Source organism: Hesperophylax consimilis, chromosome 11 (assembly GCF_061612785.1).
Source record: "Hesperophylax consimilis isolate HC1 chromosome 11, BYU_Hcon_1.0, whole genome shotgun sequence".
Classification (NCBI taxonomy): Eukaryota; Metazoa; Arthropoda; class Insecta; order Trichoptera; family Limnephilidae; genus Hesperophylax; species Hesperophylax consimilis.
The window spans coordinates 6,179,924-6,206,081 of NC_142846.1; the positions used below are offsets into that span (position 1 = coordinate 6,179,924).

General features: G+C 34.9%; 4 protein-coding genes across 5 annotated transcripts in view; 3 read left to right on the plus strand and 1 right to left on the minus strand.

The window, feature by feature from the left end:
* Positions 1-26,158, minus strand: part of Pif1A (PFTAIRE-interacting factor 1A) — a 291,214-nt gene that overhangs the window by 195,555 nt on the left and 69,501 nt on the right. For both annotated transcript variants that reach the window (XM_089637233.1, XM_089637232.1), the window contains exons 2-4: positions 19,493-21,648; positions 16,821-16,934; positions 5,193-5,300 (exon numbers count right to left, since the gene is read on the minus strand). In XM_089637233.1, the coding sequence (XP_089493359.1) occupies positions 5,193-5,300; positions 16,821-16,934; positions 19,493-21,439 (2,169 nt within the window). In that variant the 5' untranslated portion in view covers positions 21,440-21,648. The remainder of the gene's footprint in view (positions 1-5,192; positions 5,301-16,820; positions 16,935-19,492; positions 21,649-26,158) is intronic.
* Positions 6,040-6,993, plus strand: LOC149419705 (uncharacterized). The gene has a single exon (XM_089637178.1). The coding sequence runs from the start codon at positions 6,040-6,042 to the stop codon at positions 6,991-6,993; it is 954 nt and encodes a 317-aa protein (XP_089493304.1).
* LOC149419706 (uncharacterized) lies at positions 7,637-8,614 on the plus strand. Its single transcript, XM_089637497.1, has 2 exons — positions 7,637-7,834; positions 8,000-8,614. The coding sequence occupies exons 1-2, from the start codon at positions 7,637-7,639 to the stop codon at positions 8,612-8,614; spliced, it is 813 nt and encodes a 270-aa protein (XP_089493623.1).
* LOC149419707 (odorant receptor coreceptor-like) lies at positions 11,496-16,713 on the plus strand. The gene is made up of 5 exons (XM_089637498.1): positions 11,496-12,478; positions 13,363-13,462; positions 13,557-13,667; positions 14,161-14,316; positions 16,651-16,713. The coding sequence occupies exons 1-5, from the start codon at positions 11,496-11,498 to the stop codon at positions 16,711-16,713; spliced, it is 1,413 nt and encodes a 470-aa protein (XP_089493624.1).

The window sequence follows — 26,158 nt, forward strand, 5'->3', positions numbered from 1 at the left end:
GCTTTTGAAACTTTACGGTCTCCACGCCACTGGTCACCACCTAACCTGAATAGCGGGTCGGGTTGGTTGAAATGACTGTGTGAACATGTGTTTAGTTTTGTTGCCAAGTGGCCAAATGGCCAGGTTGCAGGTTGTGGAGGTCAATTGACAGCGGCAGCCGATCTGGTTTGTGAATAACGCTGAGAACATTTAATTTGTTCTATAATTACGGATTTCTCTGCATTCGACAGAACTTGCTGCCTTTCGGCAGGGCTGAGTTTACGAATTAGTAGGATAAGTGCCATTGCACAGGTGTTGTATTAAATTGACACCCAACCCTGAACCATGTTGTGCTTGGGACAGTTTGTATTTTTGGGCCTTGTGAAAATAATTAAAATTGTCCTGAGGGATGGCCTTTTGTAACGTTTTGAAAACTGTGTATTAATCCTCTGTATTCAATTATCTAATTAACTCTGGATAGCTAACAAAAGTAAAAATTATGAGCATCAAATGCAAATCTACCTTTAACTCTATACCGAAGGCTTCTACCATGGAACTATTCCATGCTCTTAGGCTTCTACCGAGAGTATAGCCGTCACTTGTCAACTTGGAAGCTACTAGACTTGTGCGCATGGCGGTTGTTTAGTCGGTCCTCGCTAACTTGGAAGCCACTAGACTTGTGCGCATAGCGGTTTTATAGCCGGTACTTGTCAACTTGAAAGCCACTAGACTTGTGCGCATGGCAGTTGTTTAGTCGGTCCTCGCCAACTTGGAAGCCACTAGACTTGTGCGCATGGCGGTTTTATAGCCGGTACTTGTCAACTTGAAAGCCACTAGACTTGTGCGCATGGCGGTTGTTTAGTCGGTCCTCGCCAACTTGGAAGCCACTAGACTTGTGCGCATAGCGGTTTTATAGTCGGTACGTGTCAACTTGAAATCCACTATACTTGTGCGCATGGCGGTTGTTTAGTCGGTCCTCGCCAACTTGGAAGCCACTAGACTTGTGCGCATAGCGGTTTTATAGTCGGTACGTGTCAACTTGAAAGCCACTATACTTGTGCGCATGGCGGTTGTTTAGTGGGAACTCGTCATTTAAAAAAAAATTTTTTAGCTAAATGCTTTTGGTGGTTTTGATTGTTTTGTCCAATTTGCTCTAAAAATTATAAGTAATAAGATCGTTACCGTTTTTTTTTCTCTTCACGATGTCAAAGAAAATAGTGAAATTTCATATTTAGATAAAATGATTTAGCGCTTAAAATGATGACCCATTTAGCAGGCGGTTGGAATAATTTATATTATTCCAACCGCCTATTTAACCGAATATTCTCGACAGCTAACGCCATATATGGGATACCTAACATACTAATAAAGTGTCTTCTGCGGGTGAACTCATATACGAATAGCAAGAATATTACACACGATCTCAGTTTTTTTTTTTTTAATTTGACTAGTGTTTTATAGTTTATGTGGTGCCCCTAATCTATATTCCTATAGCAAAGCTTTAGATTGGAAAATTATAATCGAGTTCCATTAACGAGAGTTGACCTATCACAGTGGATATTATTGCGCTAGACATTGGCAATGTGGACTAATAGTAGTTGGCAAGACTCATTCATACACCTCGTCGTTCCAAGAACTTATAAAGTCTGAGACAATGGGGATCTGAGAACTTTTGTTGATGGAATAGTGACCGTTAAATGTAAAGGAGACATAGACAGATTTATACAAAGGCAAATAATTAGTCCAATAACACTAAATAAGCTTGTGTCAAATTAATAGGACCCGACAGGTGTTAATAATGTTGTTCCCTATATAGTTCGATCAAAAACAAAATGCTATTCTCTAGTATCACGTCGCGTCGTGTCCGGAAGCGCGATTCTGGAGGCTAGTGCGACGCGGCAAGTCACCAACAAACGCTGGCGAATAACTAATAAATCACGCCCTTTCTACGCATACATGCGTCTAAGCACCTTCTTTTGCTTGTGTGATGTTTTTTGTGTTTGACTTTTTCCACTTCTATTTGCATTTTTTTGTGCTTATCTAAGTACTTTTATTTTGTCTTACTCTTATTATTTGTAGGTATGATTTCTTTTTTTTGTTATATCATAATAAGGACTGTATTGCATTGCACTACCCCTGCATACATTCTGGAATAAAATCTTATTATAATTATTTTACAATTTTTATCAACGCTCGGCTTGTCGGCATTAGATGAGGTTAAGAGGAAGCTACAAGCCAAAAATGTGTATATTCTTGGTATACCTTATATTGCAGGTAATAAGCATTAAAATAGCGTGACAAAAGGCGCTAGAAACGTTCGATTTCAAGCACAAAACTGGTTTTTATTTATTTTGTAAATAATTTTATAAGAAAGCAAAAAAGTTAATCAAATGAAACTGTCACAGATTATCTTAGTTATAATACTGTATTTTTAAAAAGTTGTTACCTTTGCGCGTTCATACATTTCTATTGAAAAAATGTTTTTTTTAGTAGTTTACATTTATATTTTTTATTGAGTAATTTATTTTTTTATTTGTATTCTACTCAAGCGAAACGATAATAAAACCTTCAATTTATCTAAATCATATTTTTTGGTATTCATAATGTTCACCAATTCGTTATAAAGATTAATCAAAATGGTGATTTGGCATTAAGCTTCACAAGCACATCAATTATTAATATTGAAAAAAGGATTTACACAACTACTGCATTACGTACCTGCCCCAATGAAATGTTATTTAACTTCAATTTCATCGTTCTGCTGTCCAATTTACGAAAAATTTAACTCTATATATATTATTATAAAATACGATAAGTAGACACATAGTAAATTTGTACAGTCATTAAAAAATCCTTCCAAAACAAAAAGGAATACGCCTCGTCCGAACATAGCCTTATCCAAGAATAGAAACAATTATTTATAATGGTTTTTCAAAGTACACATACATACTATGAGTACATAAAGAAGATTTACGCTGAAAGTGCACATCGGTTATTAAAATTTGCAACTTTGTAGTTTTTCTTGTCGATTCCTTTGTTATTTTGCCGCGTTAGGAAAATGCCAAGACGTTATTGAATACAAAGAGCTTTATACCATTTTAATTTGTATTTAAAATAAACTATATACCACAACGAAATGTAACATTTTAGTTCCAAACTAAGACTAACTTTTTACCATAGAACAAATAAGAACAGTATAGAAACGCTTTTCACATAGATTTGGATGAAAACTAATATCACCACTGCCTTAGCACATGGTTTTAACCATGAAACTTACTCATAGGTTCTAACCCATTTAGCACCAGTTCTCTCATACATTTGTCACACATTATATATCGCTATGTCTTATGAATTCTACAATGAAAGTGAAAGAAAGTTCTGAATATGAAATTTAAGCAAAAAATGTTCAAACTTTTGCAACACGAAACATATCCACTTAGTATTTCTTGTGTCCACTTGGTATTTCTTGTCCTAAATCCTGTGTCTAAATTTCTTAATAAACAATTAGTTAATGTTAATTAAGTGTTAATCTCAAGTGACCTACCAGGTAAGTATTGTACTGTATATTATCTTCATATATAGTTAGTAATAACATAGATCATTGTAGAAATGTATTATATATTTGTACAGCGCCCTTGAGGTGATTTTGCACAAAAACGGCGCTATACAAAACATCATCCAAATTATTATTAGTCTTAGTGATTTTACGTCTTTTACTAACAAGCTTTATTTAGTAGGTAAATTAATAACATTAAATGTTGACGAGAAACTTATTTTATGGATTGGAATAATTTTATCAATGTCCTCTGAACTACTTACGAATATATTTTATAAATTCATAAGATAAAAAGATTTTTTAATAACATATCATGACTGGTACACATGTTATCTTAGCCAACATTTTTATAGTGCAATTTTTATTACGTCGTATTTCATATTCATATGCCTAGAAAAAAAATCTGCCACGTAAAATTGTTTCGTGAACACTAAAGTGTGGTAAATTTAGATCTTCAAAATCTGATCTTGCCTTCAAATAAGCAGGTGAATTGATACAACATACAGGTAAAAAAAAAACATAAAATCCAAGATTCACTAGAAATTCGGAACTCACATAGCGTGGAGAAAGCACTGACAGCTAACAACATTGTTAATATTTCTTTGAGAAATACTTAAGCACTTTTTTCAAATCCCGCTGCGTTCTTGCCTTTGAAGATAAGTTAATCTTGGCCGGCACGAGAGTAAAAAGTAAATATTTAAATATAATTATGCAAATTGTGCTCATTTAGCGAGACTTCTGTGAAATAAAATTTGTGTAAACGTTTCATTAATAGTTATGTTGACATTAGTTTTTTTTTAATTACCGGCATGTTTTTACTGCCGTTCTAGGAATTGAGTCAAGATCCTGAGATTTATTCTAAAAAATAATACAGATCGTTATCAAAAAATGAATAAAAAATACAAGCATTTGATCTGATGGATTTTTTTTAAAATAAACTTTTTTTAATCGGATACGGTTTACATAGTTCCCGTGAGTACTCATATCAGGCTATGTGCTCTTTGTTTATCCTTATTCATTTTTATTTTACCTCATTCCTTTGACATTTCAGCGCTGGGATTTAACCCTCCTTTCAATATGTAGTTTGGTATTTCAAGCTGCCACCCTAAGATCGGTTAAACTAAACGTTATAAGCTGTTTTACCTGAATTAACTGTTTTTTGTCTCCCATTTTTTTTGAAAACGGTATCTGTGAATATACTTAATTCTTGCAAATTCATAAGAACAGATAAGCTAAAAAATCGTGACAGTCGTTACCTCGGTAGAAGTTACCTAGAAGCAAACTGAGGAAGAATTTAACAGACTGCGTGCAAGAAGAGTGGAGCAGGACAGCACAAGGATAAGTACGGAACAGATCCGGCTCGAAGGACCAATTGCACTAGAACCAATGGTCGTAAATCCTGGGGTTTGTGTCGAACTGAATTTATTGATGCAAATAATGAAGATGGTGGTCATGATTTGATCTTAAATATATTGAAACACTGTCTAAACTTTGGTTATATTTTTGAATTTATAAACGTTTCTAATTAAGGAAGGCATAATGTTGTGTTATGTTATGTTGTAATCGATAACTTATATTGGTGTTCACCTAGAATTCTTTAAAAAAACCGTGTACATTACATTTAACGGATTTACGAATAAATAATATAAAATCTTACCTTAGTGGGACCTTTAGGGGTGGAGCCCCCACTGGGAGAGGGGCCCCGCACCCCGCCCCCCTTCTTCAGCTGCTCCAACTGACGTTCCTTCGACTTCAACTCATCCAACTAGAAAATAATTGATAATACATCATTAATACATAATACTGATATTACTAGTAGTTTTGTGAACAGTAGTAGAACTCGTGTATAAAAGGTATATTTCTAAATTTCACTAATTTAATAAATCAGTAGGTACCAAAATATTCTCTGAAATTATAATTTACGAGTATATTATGATTTCAGAGAATATATTATACATGTAGCTATGTACATATTTTTAAATTAAGATTCCATTATTAGCATTATTTATTTAATATTATTTTTAAAGAAATACAAAAATTCCCAGATTACGAATAACCTGACAATATTTGAAAATCTCCTACTACCTTCACAGTAAACTGAAAATGTTGCTTGTGTCATGATGGAGGACTTAGCCAGTCGAGGAAATGAACACACTACGCCTGGGTGGGACCCAGTCGCGATGCCAACTCAGCCACTGACCAGTCATAAAATCCAACTTACTTTTTTCTAAAAATCTTCAATTAAAGACTAGACGGCGATAATTACCATGACGTCATGTCAACACCCTTCTTAATTTCGTTAATAATGCAAGCAAACAATTGAGAAATCACTTCAAGTGTCAGGTGTTATTGAAACATTTTAAATTCATATCACGATTGACGTTTAATAATTCAGAATCAATTAACTGTTTTCGTGGAGATATTTGACAAAGCCTTCACTTAAATGGAAGATATCGCTATAGTATCACGTATATACCGTATAGTGCATATGAAAACGCACGAGAATGTCGCCAGCTCAAGCACCTGTTCATTACTTCGGTATTCACTACAAAATGCTTTCTTTTTTGGGAATAGGAAAGTTTCACTACGCCGAAGAAAATAATTTTGATAACTACCCTCCGGCATACATCATCTACGCTTTTCTCTGTACCACTATCAACATCATCGGTTACACGGTCTCGGAGACAGTGAATGCTTATAACGAATGGGGCGGGGAAAGAGACAGGACAGTGCAGTTTTTCGCTCTGACCATGGTGGGAGTCCACGGGTTTGCAACCATCAAAACTTTAATCCTGATAAAAAACAACAAAATAATACAGAAAATTGTCAGAGTCTTGGAGATTGATTCCAAGAAATACCAAATGAATGAAGAAATACTGAGAGAATCGATGAATTTCACCAAACTAGTGACGTATGGGTTTTTGAGCCTAGGAACAGTGACAATATCTTGCATGAGTATGTACAGTATGATCGAAAATATCACCAGGAACCAACAACTGGAAATGTCCAATTATACCATCTCAATAAGGAGGCAGACACCTTTCACAGCCTATGTTCCCTGGAGCACAGAAGATGACCTACCATATTTAGCAGGGTTCCTTTACTCTGTTTTGGGGATGTATTGGATGGGAACGACTTTGATGGTTTGTGATACGATGGTCGCTTCAATCATGGCACACATCAGTGGACAATTCAAGATGGTGCAAAAGGTTATGAGTGATACTGGGACTAAAGCCTTGTCCATATTGGAAGCGAAATTAGATCAACAGGTTCTAAAAACGATTGACAAGAAAATGATGTTCATCAGACAAGCAAATAAGAAGAAACGGAGTGAAAATGAAGACTTCGCCGTGAGGAAGCAGCGCCTGATGCACTACTTCAATGAGGAAGATTATAATTTGGCCATGATTCACTGTATAAAGGAAGCCATTCAGTATCATCAAATGATCATTGAGTAAGATATTTTTGCTTACCACTTTCATTCTATAAAGAAGTTATTTGCATCTCAAAACACTTGTGTTTTTTTTTATGTACGCACAAGAGTTCTGAAGTCAGTGGAAATACGGTATCCCTATTTCACACATATGTTTTTATTTGATTTCAAGCAACCTGTTTAACAATCCTTGAAATAACTTTATCAACTTTTGGATTGTAAATGGTTGTCTCTAACAAGGTGATGCTGAGAGTATCTTCCATTTCGGTGAAAACTCGTAAATTATATTGGTGAAAAAAACACTTAAAAATGTACATCTCAATTTACTCAAAAAATGTCCAACTTAAATCCATATTGAAATCTGAAGGTACCTACCACTAAAATGAGCAGTATCGATATCCCCGCCTTATCCGAAAACGGTATCAATTAAATACGAATCATTTTGATTAATTCCACATATCTCCTAATATATTGAATCATTCATGGATTCAAACGGTAGTGCATAAATACTTACATATTAAGTGTAATGATGAAACAGTATTTAAAATCGCATTACGGCCGTTTGATTGTAAGATTGGTATTAAAACTGCAAAAGAGCCTATTCGGTCAACCGAATAAATTTAAAGCGGTTAGGAAAAGTAATTTAGTGTATCAAAGCACGCGTCGTTATGGCATCGCCAAGAGAAAACCAGCATTATTTTGAGATTCACTACAAACTGCTTTGGTTCCTAGGGATTGGGAAATTTTATTATTCCACTGATAATGACTTCAATCACTACCACGGAGCTTATGCCATCTACGCTCTTATATGTTTGATAAATACATTCATTTATACGATATTAGAGATAGTGTTTGTGTACAGGGAAGTGGGAGGAAAAACAGATAAAACTCGTCAATTCTTCGCTTTTACCATGGTCGGAATCGGTGGATTTCAGATCATGAAAAGCTTAATCCTTATGAAAAACCAAAAAATTATACAGAAAATTGTCAGAGTCCTGGAAATTGATTCCAAAAAATATAAAACCGATGAAAAAATCTTGAAAAAATCAATAAATTTTACCAGGTTGTTAACATATAGTTTTTTGATTATGGGAACAGTCACAATCGCTTGTATGAGCATTTACGGCTTCATTGAAGATGTTTCAAGGAAAACCAAAATGCGGCTATCTAATTACACACTGCATATTCCAAGAGCTAATCCATTCACAGTTTATATCCCGTGGAGAACAGAAGAAGATTTGCCATACTTTGCTGGATTTATTTATTGTGTTGTTGGAGTATTTTGGATTGGGACCGCCTTGATGGTTGGTGATACAATGATTGCTTCAATAATGACTCATATAAGTGGACAATTCCAAATGGTGCAGATGGTTATTGATGAATTCGGAACCAAAGCCTTAGATATGTTGGAACAACTGAAAGACCAGATGATCTTTAAAAAACATGGTACAGAACGTAAGCTTAATACAAGTCCTCAAAATTTGGAAGAACAATCAAAATCTTTTGACTTCTCACCTGATGAAAGTGATGAATTTGAGCATAGGAAAAAGAGACTGATGTGTTATTTCACTGATGAAGACTTTAATTTGGCCATGATTCATCACTTGAAGGAGGCTATTCAATACCACCAACTGATCATTGAGTAAGCCCTGTTATAAATATTTGTTTACGTTATCTTTCCCTTTTGTTTTTGACTAACCTAACATTTTTTAATTCTTCACTATCTGAAGTTTCCCGACGTTACTCGGACTAATGGTTTGGATTAAGATTTCCAGGTTTTGAATTCTGGTATACTTGAAAAATGGTTGCAGAAATAATATTTTTGTATCGTAATAAGTATTTGTTTTACTGGTCCGTGCCATGTCTTCCTAGGGCGTTTTCGACTTATTCTACCATTCACTTCCACGTCATACCGTCTCCTTACACTCCCGTTCTTCATTCATCATGTACGCCATATTTTACCAAGCATAAGAATTTGATTGTACCATGTCTTCCATTGGCATTCCCAACTTATACAACCATTCACTTCTAAGTCATACATTCTCCTTACACGTCATTCACTACATATTATTATACGATTCATGTCTTCCTCGGGTGTCCCCGACTTTTTCTATCATCACTTCATATAATATCATGAAATTGACATTGTTACCGTTAGAAAACTACATTACATTGACATTGATTCGACTACGTATGCAATTTCAATGCAGAAATAATATCTTACTTGAGCTAAAAACAAACTTTTGGAGTCGGTAGAGCACACACATACGGACATTGCCTTTTATTAAAATATGTTACAAAGACTCGGTAAACACCATAGACATATGAATATTAGTAGACCTGCCCTAAGTGATTAAAAGCGTATTATCCCCACTCCCCATACCGGTTCCATTGGAACCGGCTGGGCTGGCGTATGGCCTCAAGTGAAATTTGAAAACGTGACGTCATCATTCTTGTGCGAACTATGGTCGAGGCATCATCGGTTCATTTTACGAAATAACACGGCAAAATGTTGACTTGTACTATGAAAACTTGTAAAAATAGATGTGAAAAAGAGAATAAACCCAATTGTCGTATTACATTCCATATATAAGCATTATTTTACTTTATTTTAAGCATATTCACATCGTATAATATAGATCAGTTTTAGAAACATATTATACTATCATATCGAGAAACGTCTGGACGCGAAACACAAAGCTGGTTGGTTGCTGGGAAGTAAATTATGAACATTTATAAAAGTGTCTTAACTAAATACTTAAACGAAATATTCGACTCTGAAAATACAACCGAATTTTTTTGCCGAATTTGGACTTCGCAAATTTGTTCATAACGTGGCGAGTAATTTGCGCTCCCATGTAAAAATGTCTATTCATTCCAAAGCAGATTTTACTTTTAAGAAGTAAATGGTGATATTATAATGCGAGATGCCTATTTACTGTCAGATTGATTTATTGACGAATCACAGTCAGCCTTACGCCCTTCGTTCTTCAACAGTTGATTTTACCCCTCGCCATTATCTTCTCGTCTATTAATTCCTATGTCTGTGGTAAACACCAAAGCAGTTTGTCATCGTACTATTTATTTAAGTAATGTGTTGTTTAATTTATTTATATTATTGCTATCATAGTGTTTTTTTGGGGTACTATGCCATATTTCGCTACCTCCTTTGAGCCAACGTTTCGGACAGCATTACAGTGTCCATCATCAGATGATTACACATCATCAGGGCAGATCATCTTTACGATTACACATCTGCCCTGGTGATGGACACATCAGATGATTACACATCATCGGGGCAGATGTGTAATCTCATATTTAGGATTAAACACCTGCTCTGATGGAGGGCACTGTAATGCCTTCCGAAACGTTGGCTAAAGAAGGAGGTAGCGAAACTCGACATAATACCCCAAAAATAAATCACTACAAAACTTTTGGCCGTGAAAATCTCAAATCATACCTATATTATTACTGTTTATTTAAACCAATGTCGTATATCACAATCCAAAATAGACAATAACTAGTTACTGCCTACTCATGTAAACATCCAAGCTAAACTTTAATATTTTCATTTTTATGCATTATTTGAATAAAATTAAGAGTTGGTCAGTCAAAGATTAAAAAAGAACGCTCTCAATAAACAACTATCTAAATTATATGAAAAGATAATTTTAACTGTAGAAATTTTATCTTTTCAGTCAGATTGTGCTGAAATTATAATGCATGTTTTCTATCCCATTCTCTTACATCGCGAAAATAAATGTATTTTTTTATCGTATTTCATTGGAAAATGTTGAATAATGAGATAAATTTAAATATATATGAATTTCAATTAAAATCAAATGCATTATTTTAAAATGTTGATAGTAGTAGTACTAGTACGTAAAATGAATATTTATCTACTTAACTCCACTTTTTTTCTAACCGAACCGGTTTCAGACTTCTCACTTCTGACTGGTAACTTTACCAGTTAATAAGTAATATTATTTGTTTTTTTTTTAAATAATATGCTTTCGATATAATCCAGTTAGCTTTTAAAACATTTAAAAATAAATTATGGCATATTTCTAATGGATTATTTTTGAACGTGTTATTTAAAAAAATATGTTTAGGTACCTAAACCAAGTGGCGTCATTGTTCTACATTATCAGAAAAATTATTAGAAAATTATCGGGCCGCTTGATGGATTGAAATTTAACTTCATCGGTGTTCACCACATCTTACTAGTTAAAACCAGTACAATTAAATACACATCTACTGATTTATTCCAGGAATTTAATGTAATATCCAATCTTTCTCTAACGATGTAACTATCGAACATGTGTAATCATGTGAAGAATTATCACAAATCGACAGGTCTGCTGCTATCAAAACGACATTTAAAATCGCATTACATTACAGTGTGGAGATTATATGAATAATTATCTTTAATGCTTTATACCGTAAAAGAGCTTTAACCTATTCGAGCTTTCTATGACAAAATCATTACTATGCCAGTTTTAGGAAAGGTTTAAGAAAGCGTGCATCATGTCAGAGCCTAAAACTATAGCACGTTATTTTGAAATCCACTACAAGTTGCTTTGCTTCCTAGGGATTGTCAAGTTCCAACATTCTAATGACAACATCGATAACTATCCTGGAATGTATGCCATCTACTCCTTTTTCTGTATCTCCATCAACTTTATTGGCTTTACAATATCAGAAACAGTATTTGCATATACAGAATGGGGAGGCGATAGGGATATAGCTGTTCAATTCTTCGCTTGGACCATGGTTGGAATAGATGTGATTCAGGTCTTTAAAACCTTGATATTCATGAAAAACCACAAAAAAATAAGGAAAATCGTTAGAGTCCTGGAAATAGATTCGTATAAATATAAAACGGACGCAAACATCTTAAAATCTACAGTAAAGTTCACAAATGTTTTAACTTATGGCTTTTTAACTGTGGGATTACTCACAATTTTCTTTATGAGCATATTTTACCTGATTGAAGATATCTCAAGAAAAGATAAAATACAACGGTCTAATTCCACACTCCATATTCCCAGAGTTACTCCGTTCACAGTTTATGTCCCATGGAGAACAGAAGAGGATTTACCCTACTTTGCTGGTTATATATATTGTGTTTCTGGAATATTTTGGTTGGGAACCGCCTTGATGGTGGGTGACACAATGATTGCCTCAATAATGGCGCACATAAGTGGACAATTTCAAATGGTGCAGATTGTTGTCGTTGAATCTGGAACCAAAGCTTTATACATACTGGAACAACGGTTAGCAAATAAAATCTTAAAACATACTAGAACTAACTTAAAATGTGACAAACAGCCAAACAAATTGGATCTACAATTAGAAAATCTTGGTTCATCGACTAATGAATGCGATGAGATTGATGAATTTGAAATAAGGAAGAAGAGATTGATGTATTATTTTACTGAAGAAGATTTTAATTTGGCCATGCTAGATTGCTTGAAGGAAGCTATCCAATACCATCAACTGATCATTGAGTGAGCCCAATTCCTAATTTATCTGTGTGTCTTCTATCCCTTAAGTCATATATCCCTTCACTTTGTTCTTGACAATCATAGCCAACGTGAGATATTTTAAAGAATTTCATTTTATGTTGAGTTTTACTGATAAATAAAATTGAAAAATCACATTTAAAGAAAACATTAATTATATAACATTACAAATAATTTAAGCGGCCAAAGATCAGAAAAAATACTCGACAACAACAAAGATTGATATCATGTAAATATCGAACTTTAATCTTTGTGGCGATATATAACTGAGTTTACAATGTTATGATCCCTTTCCCTTTCAATTATTCTAAATCACGAAATGTTGTAAGCATTTAATTATGTGGGGTTTTATAACACCTTCAAATGTCGTGCGTAGGTTCCGCCTTCCACCACCTCGAAATCCCCTTAAGAAACGCCTCCTTTTGTGAACCATATCATTAGTCAAATTACGGCACATTCGTGTTATACATACGTAATATGTTATTGCTTCACAGATATCCATTAAACGTCTGCTACGTTTAATGAATGTGTTCAATATGTTCATGAGAAGTGTGTGACTTTAAAGATCTAAGAGATTCAACCGACAAGTCGTGCATTCCGCATCAGAAATCATTGTTCGGTACTTTGTTTAGATTCATAATAGTCATAGTTATGTATTAACGGTTTCACAATCTACACAAATGTTCCCTCGCCATCAATTTCATATCGAATTACTATTTTTGGTCACCTGAATTCTAATTTGGTCCTTCCGACCTACAAAATCTCACGATGGTTTCATGTTTGAATACATTCTCGATTGTTTGGATGTTCAGGGTAATTTTCAATTTTATTGAGACTTAAAGATGTAACTTTGTTTTTGATTATTTCAGAATAACCGAGGATTTGCAGAATGCCTACAGTCAAGCTTTTCTCTGCCAAACCCTGTCTAGCTTTTATGTCATCGGACTTATACTTGTTCAGACTGCAATGGTAATTATATTGTCACTTGCGCATTTCTTTTAAACAATGATACCAAAAATCTTATACATGTATTATGTTTTAGAAATATCTTTTTTCTCCACAGGATGTATCAAACATCAAAAGCTTACGATTCTTCAACACTCTGGGATTTCTGATTTCCATTCTTTGGCAGCTTTTTATTCAAACCTATACCGCTAATGAAATCACATCAGAGGTAAGTCAAGTATCAGTACCGTCGTCCTGGGAACGTTCATTGAATAACCAACACTTTTTCCATATTTCAACCCAAGTGGTTCGCTACGTTTGGTAATTTAGCAGGGTTTACCGGGTTCGTCGGGAGATGAATATCAGATTCTTAGACCCTTTGACTACCAGATTCTCTCTACTCAACTCCTTGCACCACAGTGGGATGGCACCGCAATTGATTCATACATTACTCCTGGATATACTGACGCCAAGATTCCTGCCCATCCCTCAATATTTTTTTCTTTCCAGAACTTCCTCTCGTTGTAAAATTGTAAAATGTAAAAGTTCAAAAAATTTTCATATTCAGCTCACTAAAGAGATAATCTTCTTCTTTCCTCGTAATAAAACCGTAGTCATCATTAACTACTAGACCACTTGTTAAAAGCTCCGATGAACTCAAGATCGTTTGGGGTGTAAGGTCCTGATTCCAGATTCCTGACAATGTATGTTTGTATTTGAAGGCCGAGAAGGTGGCTACCAGTGCCTATGCCTGTCGCTGGTACTCCACGGACAAGCGCGTGACAAACTTACTGGCCATCCTTCTGCAGAAGGCGCAGCGCCCCATGGTGCTGACTGCAGGGAACTTCGCCGCCATGTCCAACCGGCTCTTTCTGTCGGTAAGAACGTTGTAAACTGAAGGCAGATAATATCTAATAGCCCACGGGCAACACGGGACGTAAGGTGGTCACGTACAGAGATGCCTGCCGCAAGCGCATTGCGAAAAAGCGGGCGGCGAACCTTGGTCGATGCCATATGCAATAGGCATTTTATCAGTAAATAGATTAACGGCCGTACTAATAAAGGTAGTGTAACTTTTATGCAATTGATAAACAACCGTGTATGTAAAGAAAACTTACTAATAAACTAAAATTGTCCAAACTAATATTTAACAGTATTCAAAGGTATACACACTGTTTATCCAGCAGAGGGTAGTTTATTCGTTGAATAAACTTGAAATTTCTCATCGGTTTCCGGGATATTTCCAAGGTATATTAAATGTGCTATATATTGATTCTTTTTGAAGATGTAAAAACATCTATGTCCAATGTTTTATAATAAAGCTTTATTCTCAAACTTCAGGATTTTGTTGGTTTCGGTTGCCTCCTTATTGTACCTTTTTAAAAATGTCTACTAAGAATATTCTCATTTCTGAGCACAAACTGCCTCATGTTTTATATTGTGTTTAAGTTTTAATGTTCTTGTTTTGTCCTGTGCTATAATAGCACTGTTATTGTTATTTTTTTGTTTTGTCATCGCTTTGTATAAATTGTACATTTAGTGTTATATTATTTGATCTGTATTGGGTAAGGCGCATTGTAGGAATAATTTAAAGAACATGACCGCTAATAGCAATACTAATTACTATTTTTAATTTTGTTATAGTAAAGCGCACTTGAAGTGAAATGTCAAAAACTGCGCTATATAAATGATTATTTTATTATTATTATTAAAATCGATTTATATTTACATGTATAAGGCATTAATGTTATTAAAAACATTACTATCATAAATTTCTTGTATAATTCACGCGTCAACAGTCAATTAAAAAATAATATGTCAGAAATAACCTAACTTTTTTCAGACAGGAATATCGTGCGTCACTAAGCCAAAATGCAACGCTGCCAGCTCTTTCGCGACATTTTTTATTAGTAAAAGTTAAAATTAGAAATTTTACAGTCTTTATCCAATGTGCAACTAAAACACAGTTTAACCATTAGTAAGTTTAAGAACTATACACCAAGTGGTTGTTTATCAGTTGTATAAAATTTTAAACACTGTATTTTCTTTTACTTTTCAAATTCTTATTTTACTCATCTCATTCTTATATAAAAAAAGAATGTCCCGGTGAATTGGTTTGTTTTTAGACAAATCTACAGTTTTATTCCAAGATTGAAGAATTTATACACTTAATCTTCAAAACCAAAGGGAGGAAGAAAATTTCATAATAATGTCTTTATCTGATTTCTAAAAACTCTGTGTAAAGCCCGGGTAACGCCGGGAACTTTAGGTAGATAGTTTATTTTATTATCTTGTATATGCAACATCAACAATCCTTTTTAACAATCATTCTATCCATAGTTCATCGTAGTTTTGCTCTACAAAGGGATGAACTAGACTGAATGCTGTAGAAATGGGTTCCATGCATTGATGTATTTTAGTCTATGGTTCCATGATATTTCATCAAAATTACAATTAAACACACCTTTAAAAAGTGATATAGAGTCATTAAAAGTGGTGAACAAAAACTAGGTTAAATAGTTACCTATATAACCTATTTAACCTAGTTTTTGTTTCATCACTTTTCATGACTTTATATCGCTTTTTGTAGATGTGTTAAAATGTCATTCTGATGAGATACCCGGTCACCGTAGAAATGAGATCCCTGGGGCGAATATGTGGTAAAACCATGTATGTTCGTGTGAGAAATGTGGAGATCCGCAAAGAATGCGAGACTGATATAAGTTGTAATTTTTAGGTTAAGAAAGTGATGGTTAAGGCATGCACAGCGAATGAACGAATAAATGTGCTTAAAGAAAATATATATATAATGGAAGAAGTAGTCGACGACACTTGAGAAAGACATGACACGATGAAGGAGAAACAATATTTGAGTCGGGCCATGTCAATAGCCATACCTAATAATAGAAGAGTATGTACAAGACGATGTATCAATGTGAATGAGGCAAGGAATTTATGCCATTTGTTTGGCGGTCTGTTCTCTCTGCTTATCCCTGCGGGAAACGGCGTGATTGTTAGTTAGGGATGAAATATTAAAATGCGATGCCGGAAACCATAAAAACTACACCAATTTAAATTCAAAATACGTTTGTAAGAACCTCTATAGTGTAATAGTTAAGTGTGTACATTGTGTACGTTATAAAGATTAGTAATTTGTAAACTTCAATGTTAATGAACAATAATTATTTACATCATTTTGTTTTTCTTTGCAGATTATCAGGAGCGCATATCAGATATTTACGTTAATCACAACTGTGATGACTACAGAAAAATAGGAACTTCTTGGCAAGAATATTGATACGAATTTTGGAACTACGGGCATAGTTCTAAACTAGAAGCTAATAATTATGTTTTTTTCCTAAATTTTTATAATTAAACTTACCAATTTGACAAGTTGCGCGCGAGAATCGCGTTCCATCTGCGATATAACGAGGGCGTGCGCGTCGTGCTGCGCGCGCAACTCTCCCGCCTTCCGCTTGTCTGTCTCAGTCACCATCTGTCGACAAAACACACAACTAAATTAGTTTGTCGATCAACCGTAATGGCGCTCATCTTTTCACAAATATATTGTTTATTCATAGATGTCATCCTAATTAGATGTCAAAAATATTGTAGTAATTATTAAAAATACAGTTCTTTCTTTACTTTGCTTATCACATAACACAATATTGTCGCTAGTATTTTGTAGAGATAGATGACACACATGGTAAATAGTAAGTTTGCATGTTTTTGTTGTGTTTTTTGTGTACATTTAAATTATAAGTTAGACACACACTGTTTACAGATATTATTTTATTAATTTGTCCCTTTAAAGAATCATTCAAGTTATTTACAAGGTTGTTTTTATTACAACAAGTACTCACAAACAAGTAAATGGTTGAAATAGTGCACAATATGTACAAAAGATAATAAAAATAATTTGCAAAACGTGTAAAATTTTATTTTTGTCACAAATCATTGATGTATTACATTTAAATGAGACATGTGAAAAGTGAAAAAATAGGTACAGCTTTTTACCTCCACCAGACCTCCTACTGATGATTGTCGATTATAAGGAAATAACTCAAAATTTAAATGGTATAGAAACTCTTCCTTTCCACATTCTAATAAAGAAATATGTATTTCATGCAGTAAAATCAGACAATTGGAAATTATAGATAAATTAAAAGATAAATTATAGACTATAATCAGGTGTGGCGAACCTAGGGCACGCGTGCCCGAGATGGCACGTTTGATCATTTGGATGGCACACTAACGATTTAAGTTAATTTTTTTTTTTTAATTTTTAAGTTTAAAAAATATTTTTTTTTTGATTTGACCAGTTGTTTCAAAAATATCTGAACAATCGTTCATATTCTTCTTTTCTTTTCAAATGTAACAGTCATTCTGTTGATTTTTTTCAAACCAGAATTGGGTTGTTTCAACTCAAATTTATGTTACGTTACATTTGAAAATTCCATTCAATGTTCCCCGCCGAAACTGACAATTTTTCCAGAGAAATCGATAGGAATATTTTTTTTACGCTTGCAACTTGATTGGTTTATTTATGAGATTGAATGATTTGTTGAGTGTTTGGAAGAAGTTAGACTTTTTTTAATAAATGAGAATCTCATTGAAAAATATAATGAGTTACTAGACCTCGAAAAGCTTTCAAAATTAATGTTTTTTACTGATTTGTGCTTACATTTAAATGAATTAAATATTAAATTGCAAGGCGTTAACAAAACAATTATTGTTATGTTTGATTTAATCAAAGCATTTCAAGCTAAATTACAAATTTTTGGTCGTGGCGTTGTATCTAACACCTTCAAATATTTCCCAAACACAAAAAAACTTTTTGCAGAAGAAAAGCCAGATCAAATCAAATTAACACAAGAATTTTCTGTAGTTATTCAATCGATAGTCAACTAGTTTTCTTCAAGATTCAAACAGTTCAGGAGATTTGAAAAGATATCAAAATTTATTTTATATCCGGATACACTATCAGCAGATGACCTCAATTTGGAGATTTTCGAGTGGCTAAATCTAGAATATTTTGAGTTCGCTATGGAAACAAAAAAATTTTGATTTGAGAAATGATTTGGAAATAATTGAAAGCGATCGATTAACGAACATAAATAATAAAAATGCAGAAGAAGAAATAATGAGAACTTGGAAAGCCATTCCAGAAATCTTTAGCGATTTAAAAAAACTAGCGAGAGCAATATTATCAATTTTCTCTTCTACATATTTTTGTGAGTCATTATATTCAGAAATGAATTTCATAAAATGTGATTCAAGAAGGAGAATGACTGATGAATCCAGTTGGTCGTGTGTGTTACTAAAAGTGACGAAATATGATCCAGAAATTAAGAATTTGTCATCGAATGTACAACAGCAAAAATCTCATTGATAAATAACTAATATGTACATTTATTGATTATGACTTTATTTTTATGAAACTCTATTGTAATTTTTAAGCTTATTAATAAAAATATTTATTTTTTTTATTTTATCTATTTGGTTAATTTTTTTTACAGCTTGGGCACGCCACACAATCTAGAAATAATATTTGAGGATTTTTGGCACGCGGGCCCAAAAAGGTTCGCCACACCTGGACTATATAATAAAACACATTGTTATTTCAATAGCGAATCATGTCAGATGTTTTCCTCTAGAGCTAATGACATTTACATTAGTCATTCACAATTCAATGGCGAAGCATTTGACATTTCAGATGTTCTACAAATCTTGCAATACTTAGTTTTAATATAATTGATAGCTAATTCCTCTAGGAATTCTATGACACACATGTCTGAAAATTTCAGGCGTATTTGTCGCCATGACAAGAAGAATGATGCTGTTGAATCTAATTTCTAAAATAGTGTATATATTTAATTACTCCAAAATTGTGTAACTCTCTTCACAAATGTTAAAAAAGTCAAAATAAGAACTACATACTTGTACTGTATGTAGCTAGACAAATAATTTGTCGTACAATAAAAAAAAAACTTAGTATTGCTCCGGGTACAAGTACAAAATTGGATAATAAAATAATAAAAAGGTGAAACTTACCAGCAACTTCTCCTGCAAAATCTTATTAGCGGTCTTGGCGTTCTCCAGCGCAGTGGCAAGTCTGGCCGCATCGGGGAAGGAGGAGTCTCCAGTACTGGCACTCTTCATCAGCATCGGCTGTCCCTTCAGGGCTGCCCTCACCTGCCCTTCCAGAGTCGCCTCCCTCCTCCTGGCCTCGGCTCTCTCCTTCCTCGCCTCCACTTCGTGCAAAGCCTTGTACTCCCTGAAAGCGCTCCGCTCGCTCTCCAGAAGCTTCTTATAGGTTGCGTTCTCGTGTTGCAAGTGGTCCACGGTGGCTCTTAACTTCTTCGAGGTTGCTTGTTCGCTATCTGACTTGGATAGACTGAGGCATTGTTCGCTTGAAGTTCTCTGCTTTTTGGTGAGCTTGGGCTCTTCAAAAGTGGAGCTTTTCAAATCCAGCGATGCCTTGGATTTCTTCACCTTGTAAACTTCAGCTTTTTCTTTTTCTTGTAAGTTAGGGGTTTTTTCAACGTGCAATAAAATGGGGATTTTTGTGACAGACGGCACTTTTTCTAGTTTTGGTTGGTCTGTTGAAATGATTGTTGGTTTTTTCATAAGCGTTGGCTTGATTGTTGTTGGTGTGATTTGACCAGTATGGTTTTCTAGAGTTGGTTTTGATAAATCTGGTGATTTAGGCGCAGGTATTTCATTTATATTTTTCTTCTCTGTGATTTGCTTTTCTTTAGGCGTAAGTTCATTTTCGATTTTAATAATTACTACTGGTTTTAATATTTTCAGTTTTGACAAATCATCTTCAATCTCTTGAGGTGTGGAGGGTTTTTCTGGGGAATTTTCGGCATTCACTGTTTTTGTTGTGTTTAGTTTTGACAAATCTTCCTTGGTGTCTTGGGGTTTTTCTGGAGAATTTTCTGCATTTGGTAAAACTCTCACAGCATTTTCCTTATTTCTTACAATACCTTCAAAAACCTTTTCAACTGTTATTGCGATTGGAATTTGTAAACTTTGAGAATTTGATTCATCCTTCTTTTCAATTTCTGACACAAGATTTGACTGAGCAATTTCTTTGCTCTGTTCAATTATAACAGTGTTATCTGTTCCAGAAGATTTGTTTGTATAGGTAATAGTGTGATATTCATTAGTCTCTGTTTCGGACGAAGAAGATGTCATGACTACAGTGCATTGTTGAGATGTTCCAGTGCTTTCAATACTTGAATACCCCATTGGAATTATTACGGGCATTTCAAAAATCAATGTTGGTTTAGTAATATTTTTTGTAGTACACACTGTGATGGAATTTTGTTGTGAACTCTCCTGCACTGTAGAACTAGAAGATTCTTGAGTACTGGAAACAACGGTTAGATGCTTATCTTCCATTTCAACTTTTGGTGGTTCAACTTTAACACTAGTGTCTGGATCTTTAACAAGTATCAGATTTGGATCTGATTCCTTTTGACTAACTGACGAAACGTGCACTTTGTCGTTGATAACTGAAATATTGTTATCTTCACTTGAACTTGTTTGTGGATTTACATTAACTTTACACATAACAATTTTTAACTGCGCACTTCCCGGATTTACATTTGCCTTTTCAAGAAAACTGGCTATTTTTGACTTTGTGTTACCAGCGATCACTTGGCAATCTGGGGTTGTGTTTGGGCTAGATGTGTCACTGGTTTCTGTCACGGTTTGAACACTGGTAATCATTTCTTTGGCATCACTAATGTTGGATATAAAAACTTCACTTTTGGTTATTTCTTCGTTGACAAAGACCACTCTCGAATTATCTGAAACGATAAGAGAGTGTTCTTCTGGTTTGAAGGAATCTTCTGCTTGTATGTTTGTTTCGTCGTCTTTCGCCTTAATTTTTCGCTTTGGCGGTATTGGCGACGAAGTTTTCGACTCCTTGGAATCGTTTGTTTCAATTTCTATTGTATCGTTGGAGGTCTTTTGATCGACACTCGCCATTTTAATTCGTTTTCGTAATTCTAATTGGTCTCCAAGTCCGCGGTTCTCGTTCGATTCTCCAAATTGAACTGTCACACCACAGTTAATCAGTCAATCGGTCGAATGTGTGCTTCTTTCGCTTATCTTTTCGAAGAGCTCGTGCTGCTTGCAATATTCGGTCTGCTCCTTATATCGGCTGTACTTTCGTCGGAAATCTTTATCGGCAAATTCTGAAACAAAGAATAGCGGAGATTAGATGTATTCAATACAAGGTTATCAGATACACTAACTTAATCAATTAAAAACGGAAATAATGCAATTTTGTCATTTATCGCTTACAAAGGACTGCTCAATGCGACAGTTAAAATTTTATCATTGGTGACATAATATATTGCTGTATAACTGTTTTATGGAGGCCATGAAGAAATAAATAAATGATTCAGAATGATTGTTGTCTCCATTAAGTATTGAGATTAATTAATTACAGCTGGAGTGACTGCCTTAGCAATCGCTCCAGCTGTAATTAAATAAAACTATTTTAATATGTAATTGAATATGAAGATAGTACTAATAAATCAAAACGAAACGTATAACCTAACAAGGCAGAGAAAAATAAAAAGGTAACGGTCTCATCTAGGAATCGAACCCAAGTCTTGCTGTCCCGATAAGATAGGGAAGCTGGGTTCGATTCCCTGTTGAGACCGTTACCTTTTTATTTTTCTGTGTCTTGTTCTGTTTCATGTTTGGTTTAATTTAGCAGTTTAACTTCGATGATATTTTACAATTACATGTAAAACCTTCAAAAGTTATTCCTATAGAATTGAAAACTCTTTTTTTTGCCTGTAAATAATTCGGAAAACTTTGTGATTATTAATTTACATTCATATTTTTATACTCTCGCTGATTAAATGGTTTTAAATTGCACCTATTCTTAAATACAGTATTTTTCCATTTTCATATTTTGCTTATTACCTACTTACTCGCTAAATATTTAAGTTGTTACGCGGAGCGGCCATCTTTGAAACTGAAAGGCTGTTCGAAAATTGGCTCTAAAAGAAGGGAAAGATGCAATACGCAACACCCTAAAAATGAGACATAATTATCTATTTTGTGAGAATGCAATATCACGGTCAAAAGACAAAATGGTTGAATCCAGACGCATTATATTTGAAAACAAAATGACATCATGTAATTATCATTGTTTGAAGATCATCATAATCCAACACCTCGCCGACTGTTATTGAAGTTTGAATCATTCCAAGAATGCGTAGGAAGTTTGTAGGCAGATTCCACACGTTTATAATTAGCCTGAATTCAGGAAATATTATAGTGGCGCCTTTGAGAGATTATCGTAAATATTTATAAGTAGGTTTGATAGTTTTAACATATCCAGGACATTCGAACGAATCTTTAGTCTGCCAAAATATGTTGATAATAATTTATTTTACCTCCTCAATATTTTAAGATTAAGAGGTAGCTACAAGCCAAAAATGTGTATATTCTTCGTATACCTTATATCGTAGGTAATAGGCATTAAAATCGCTTGACAAACGTAGCCTAGAAACGTTCGATTTTAAGCAAAAAACTGGGTTTTATAGGATTGCAACAATAACATTTGGCTGTCATCAGTTGTTTTGTTTTGCTCTATCTAAAATTAATTTTTTACCATTCTTTTTTGTTTTCTGGCAAAAAAAAGTGTAGTGTGTTGTGCCTTGAGGTTTCTTCTCCCTCCTGATCTTCCAGGAGTCACTTTTCGCTGCTGATTTCCAGATATTTATAAACTTTTTTACTTCTGTCATTTTTCATACTATTATTGTAGTTGTTTACTGTTGTGAATAATGGAGGAAGATTTCCCTCCTGGACCCCCTACAAAGCCCCCAGATCCCTCTCCAGACCCCCCAGACGGGGAAAATGTAGAAATTTCTGACAGTGATTCTGTCATATTGACTTCTACCAAAAAAAGGAAATTTACTCCTTCTTCCCCAATAAAACTTGACTCGCCTTCGACTTCACTGTCCCCACCAGCACTTTCTCAACTTCCTCCAACAAACTTTTATTCTCCTCATTCCCGTGGCCCATTCATAGCATACGCCCAAAAAACTGAGCAAGGAAAAACCATCCACCCTCTTGAATTTGGCAAATTCCTATCAAATAGCAAGAATCTTTCAATCAAACCTGGAGGTGTAAAAGCCGAGGGTCGCTTCCGAATCTCCGTCGAATTCCTCTCAGGGCCAGCTGCCAACAGTTTCATCAAAAATATCTTCATTTCATCTAATTCAAAGTTCAAGGCATATATCCCTACTTTCAATGTCACTCGCATGGGCCTGGTCAGAGGTATCTCGACCGATCTGTCCATCGAAGAAATTCTGTCTTCACTTTCAACCCCCCAACACATTGGCAATCCCATAAAAGCCAGGAGGGTAAATTACAAGGACTCCTCTGAGGGTATAATTACCTGGAAGCCCTCCCAATCTGTTGTTATCACCTTTGAAGGTCAATCTCTTCCCTCCCATATATATTTATTCTTCAACTCATTACCAGTTGAAATGTATACATATCCCACCACTCAATGTTTCAATTGCTGCCGTTTTGGTCATACCAAAGCTGCATGCAGATCTCAACCCAGATGTTTTAAATGTGGAGAAAACCACGCAGCTGACCAATGTCCTTCTTCCTCCTCACCTAAATGTTTTAACTGCTCAGGCTCACATACAGCTATCAACACATCTTGCCCAGAACAATCTCGCCAAAAAAATATTAAAATTTCAATGGCCTCTCAGAACTTGTCTTTTCTGCAGGCTTCTAAATTATTCCCGCCTGTCAAAAAATCATTTGCTGAGGCTTTATCCAGCAACTCCTCATCCAACCCTCTTCCCTCCACTGCAACAACTTCTTCTCGTTCAACTAAATTCACATACAAAAACGCTATCTCTAAACCGGCTCCTGGATACGATCAGCAACAACACAACTCACTGCTCTTAAATCCCAATGGTTCACCTCTTTCAAATGCCACAAATGGGTGTGCAAATAATTATAATCCGTCCTCAATGAACTCTCTTAAACTTTCTGAAAAACTCTCCCAAGACAATTCTTCATTTATCCAAACTCTTATTATGCTTCTAATTGACCTTATTTCTTCTCAAAGTAATCTACCGTCCAACGCTGCTACTATTATTTCCACATTAAAATCATTTATTCAAAATGGCTCTTCAGGATGTCAGAATACTTCAGTGGAATAGCCGAAGTGCTATTTCTAACAAATCTGATCTCCTTAACCTATTAAATTCCAACTTTATTTCTTTGGCTGCTATCTCGGAGACTTGGTTTACTCCATCCACCCACTTTAATGTGGGAGGGTATTCCTGTCTCCGCGACGATCGCCCGGAAGGTTTGGGTGGCGGTGCTGCCCTTTTTATTAAAAAATCCATATCATTTTTCCCAATAAATAATATCAAACCCCCCAATGCTGACTTCCAAATGGTTGCAGCTAAAATAAAGGACACATCCTTTATTTCAGTCTATCTTCCCTCAACAGCCCACTTCAATAAACAAACTTGGTTGCAAATTGTAAGTCAACTAAGCCCTCCTTTCTTTATATTAGGCGATTTTAATGCCCATTCCCCCGTCTGGGGTTCTGCTTTCTCCGACCGAGATGGTCGAAGTGTGATGGATTTCCTAGATCAATCCAACCTTTTCCTTTTGAATGACGGATCTCCTACTAGGATCTCACGCCCCAGCACAAACCCCAGTGCAGTGGATCTCTCGATATGTTCTACTAGTCTGGCTTCTCTCTCCTCGTGGGAGGTGTCCCCCGACCCTTGCTCGAGTGATCATTTCCCGATCATCATTACTTATCAAACTTCTTTCCAATCGGACAAGTCTCATATTTCGACAAAGATTAAAACGAAACACACCAAATGGGATGAATTTAACTCTCATATGGACAAGTTCCTACTAAATTCACCCGCCACCGATATATTTTCCGTCAAAGATGATTATAATAACTTCAAATCAATGCTCATAACTGCAATAAATAAATCAAATCCTCCCCCTAAAACTAAATCTCTCAAAAAACTCCCTCCAACTCCCTGGTGGGATGAGGAATGTTCCAAAGTAGTAAGAATTCGGAAAGCTAAATCTCTTTCCTATCGTTACAATATGACTATGGAGAACTATCTTATATACAAAAACGCTGAATCCAATGCCAAAAGGGTATTGAGGTCAAAAAAAAGATCCGGATGGTACAACTTTTGCAGTTCAGTATCTCCGAACACTCCAATTTCGGAAGTTTGGTCTATGATCCGAAGATTTCGATCCTCCTTCAGTTCACCATCTCCTCGAGCGTCCCATTCTAAATGGATAGATGAATTCTTGGACAAAATTGCCCCCCCTTCTGTTCCTAACTTAGATGAAATAACGCCCATCTATAATACTCCCATGTCTAATCATTGGCTAGACTCTCCATTCACCTTAATTGAGCTAAAAAATTGTTTATCAACAGTCAAGGACTCATCTCCAGGCAGAGATGGTATACCTTACAGCATAATCAAAAATAGTAATGATAATGTTCTAAACCACTTCTTAAGCATCTTAAATAAAATCTTCCAGACTGGTATAATGCCTGATGACTGGAGTTCTCAAATAATCATCCCTATTTTAAAAACAAACAAATCTCCAAATTTTGGATCCAACTACAGGCCAATCGCTCTTTCATCCACCCTCAGTAAACTTTATGAAAAA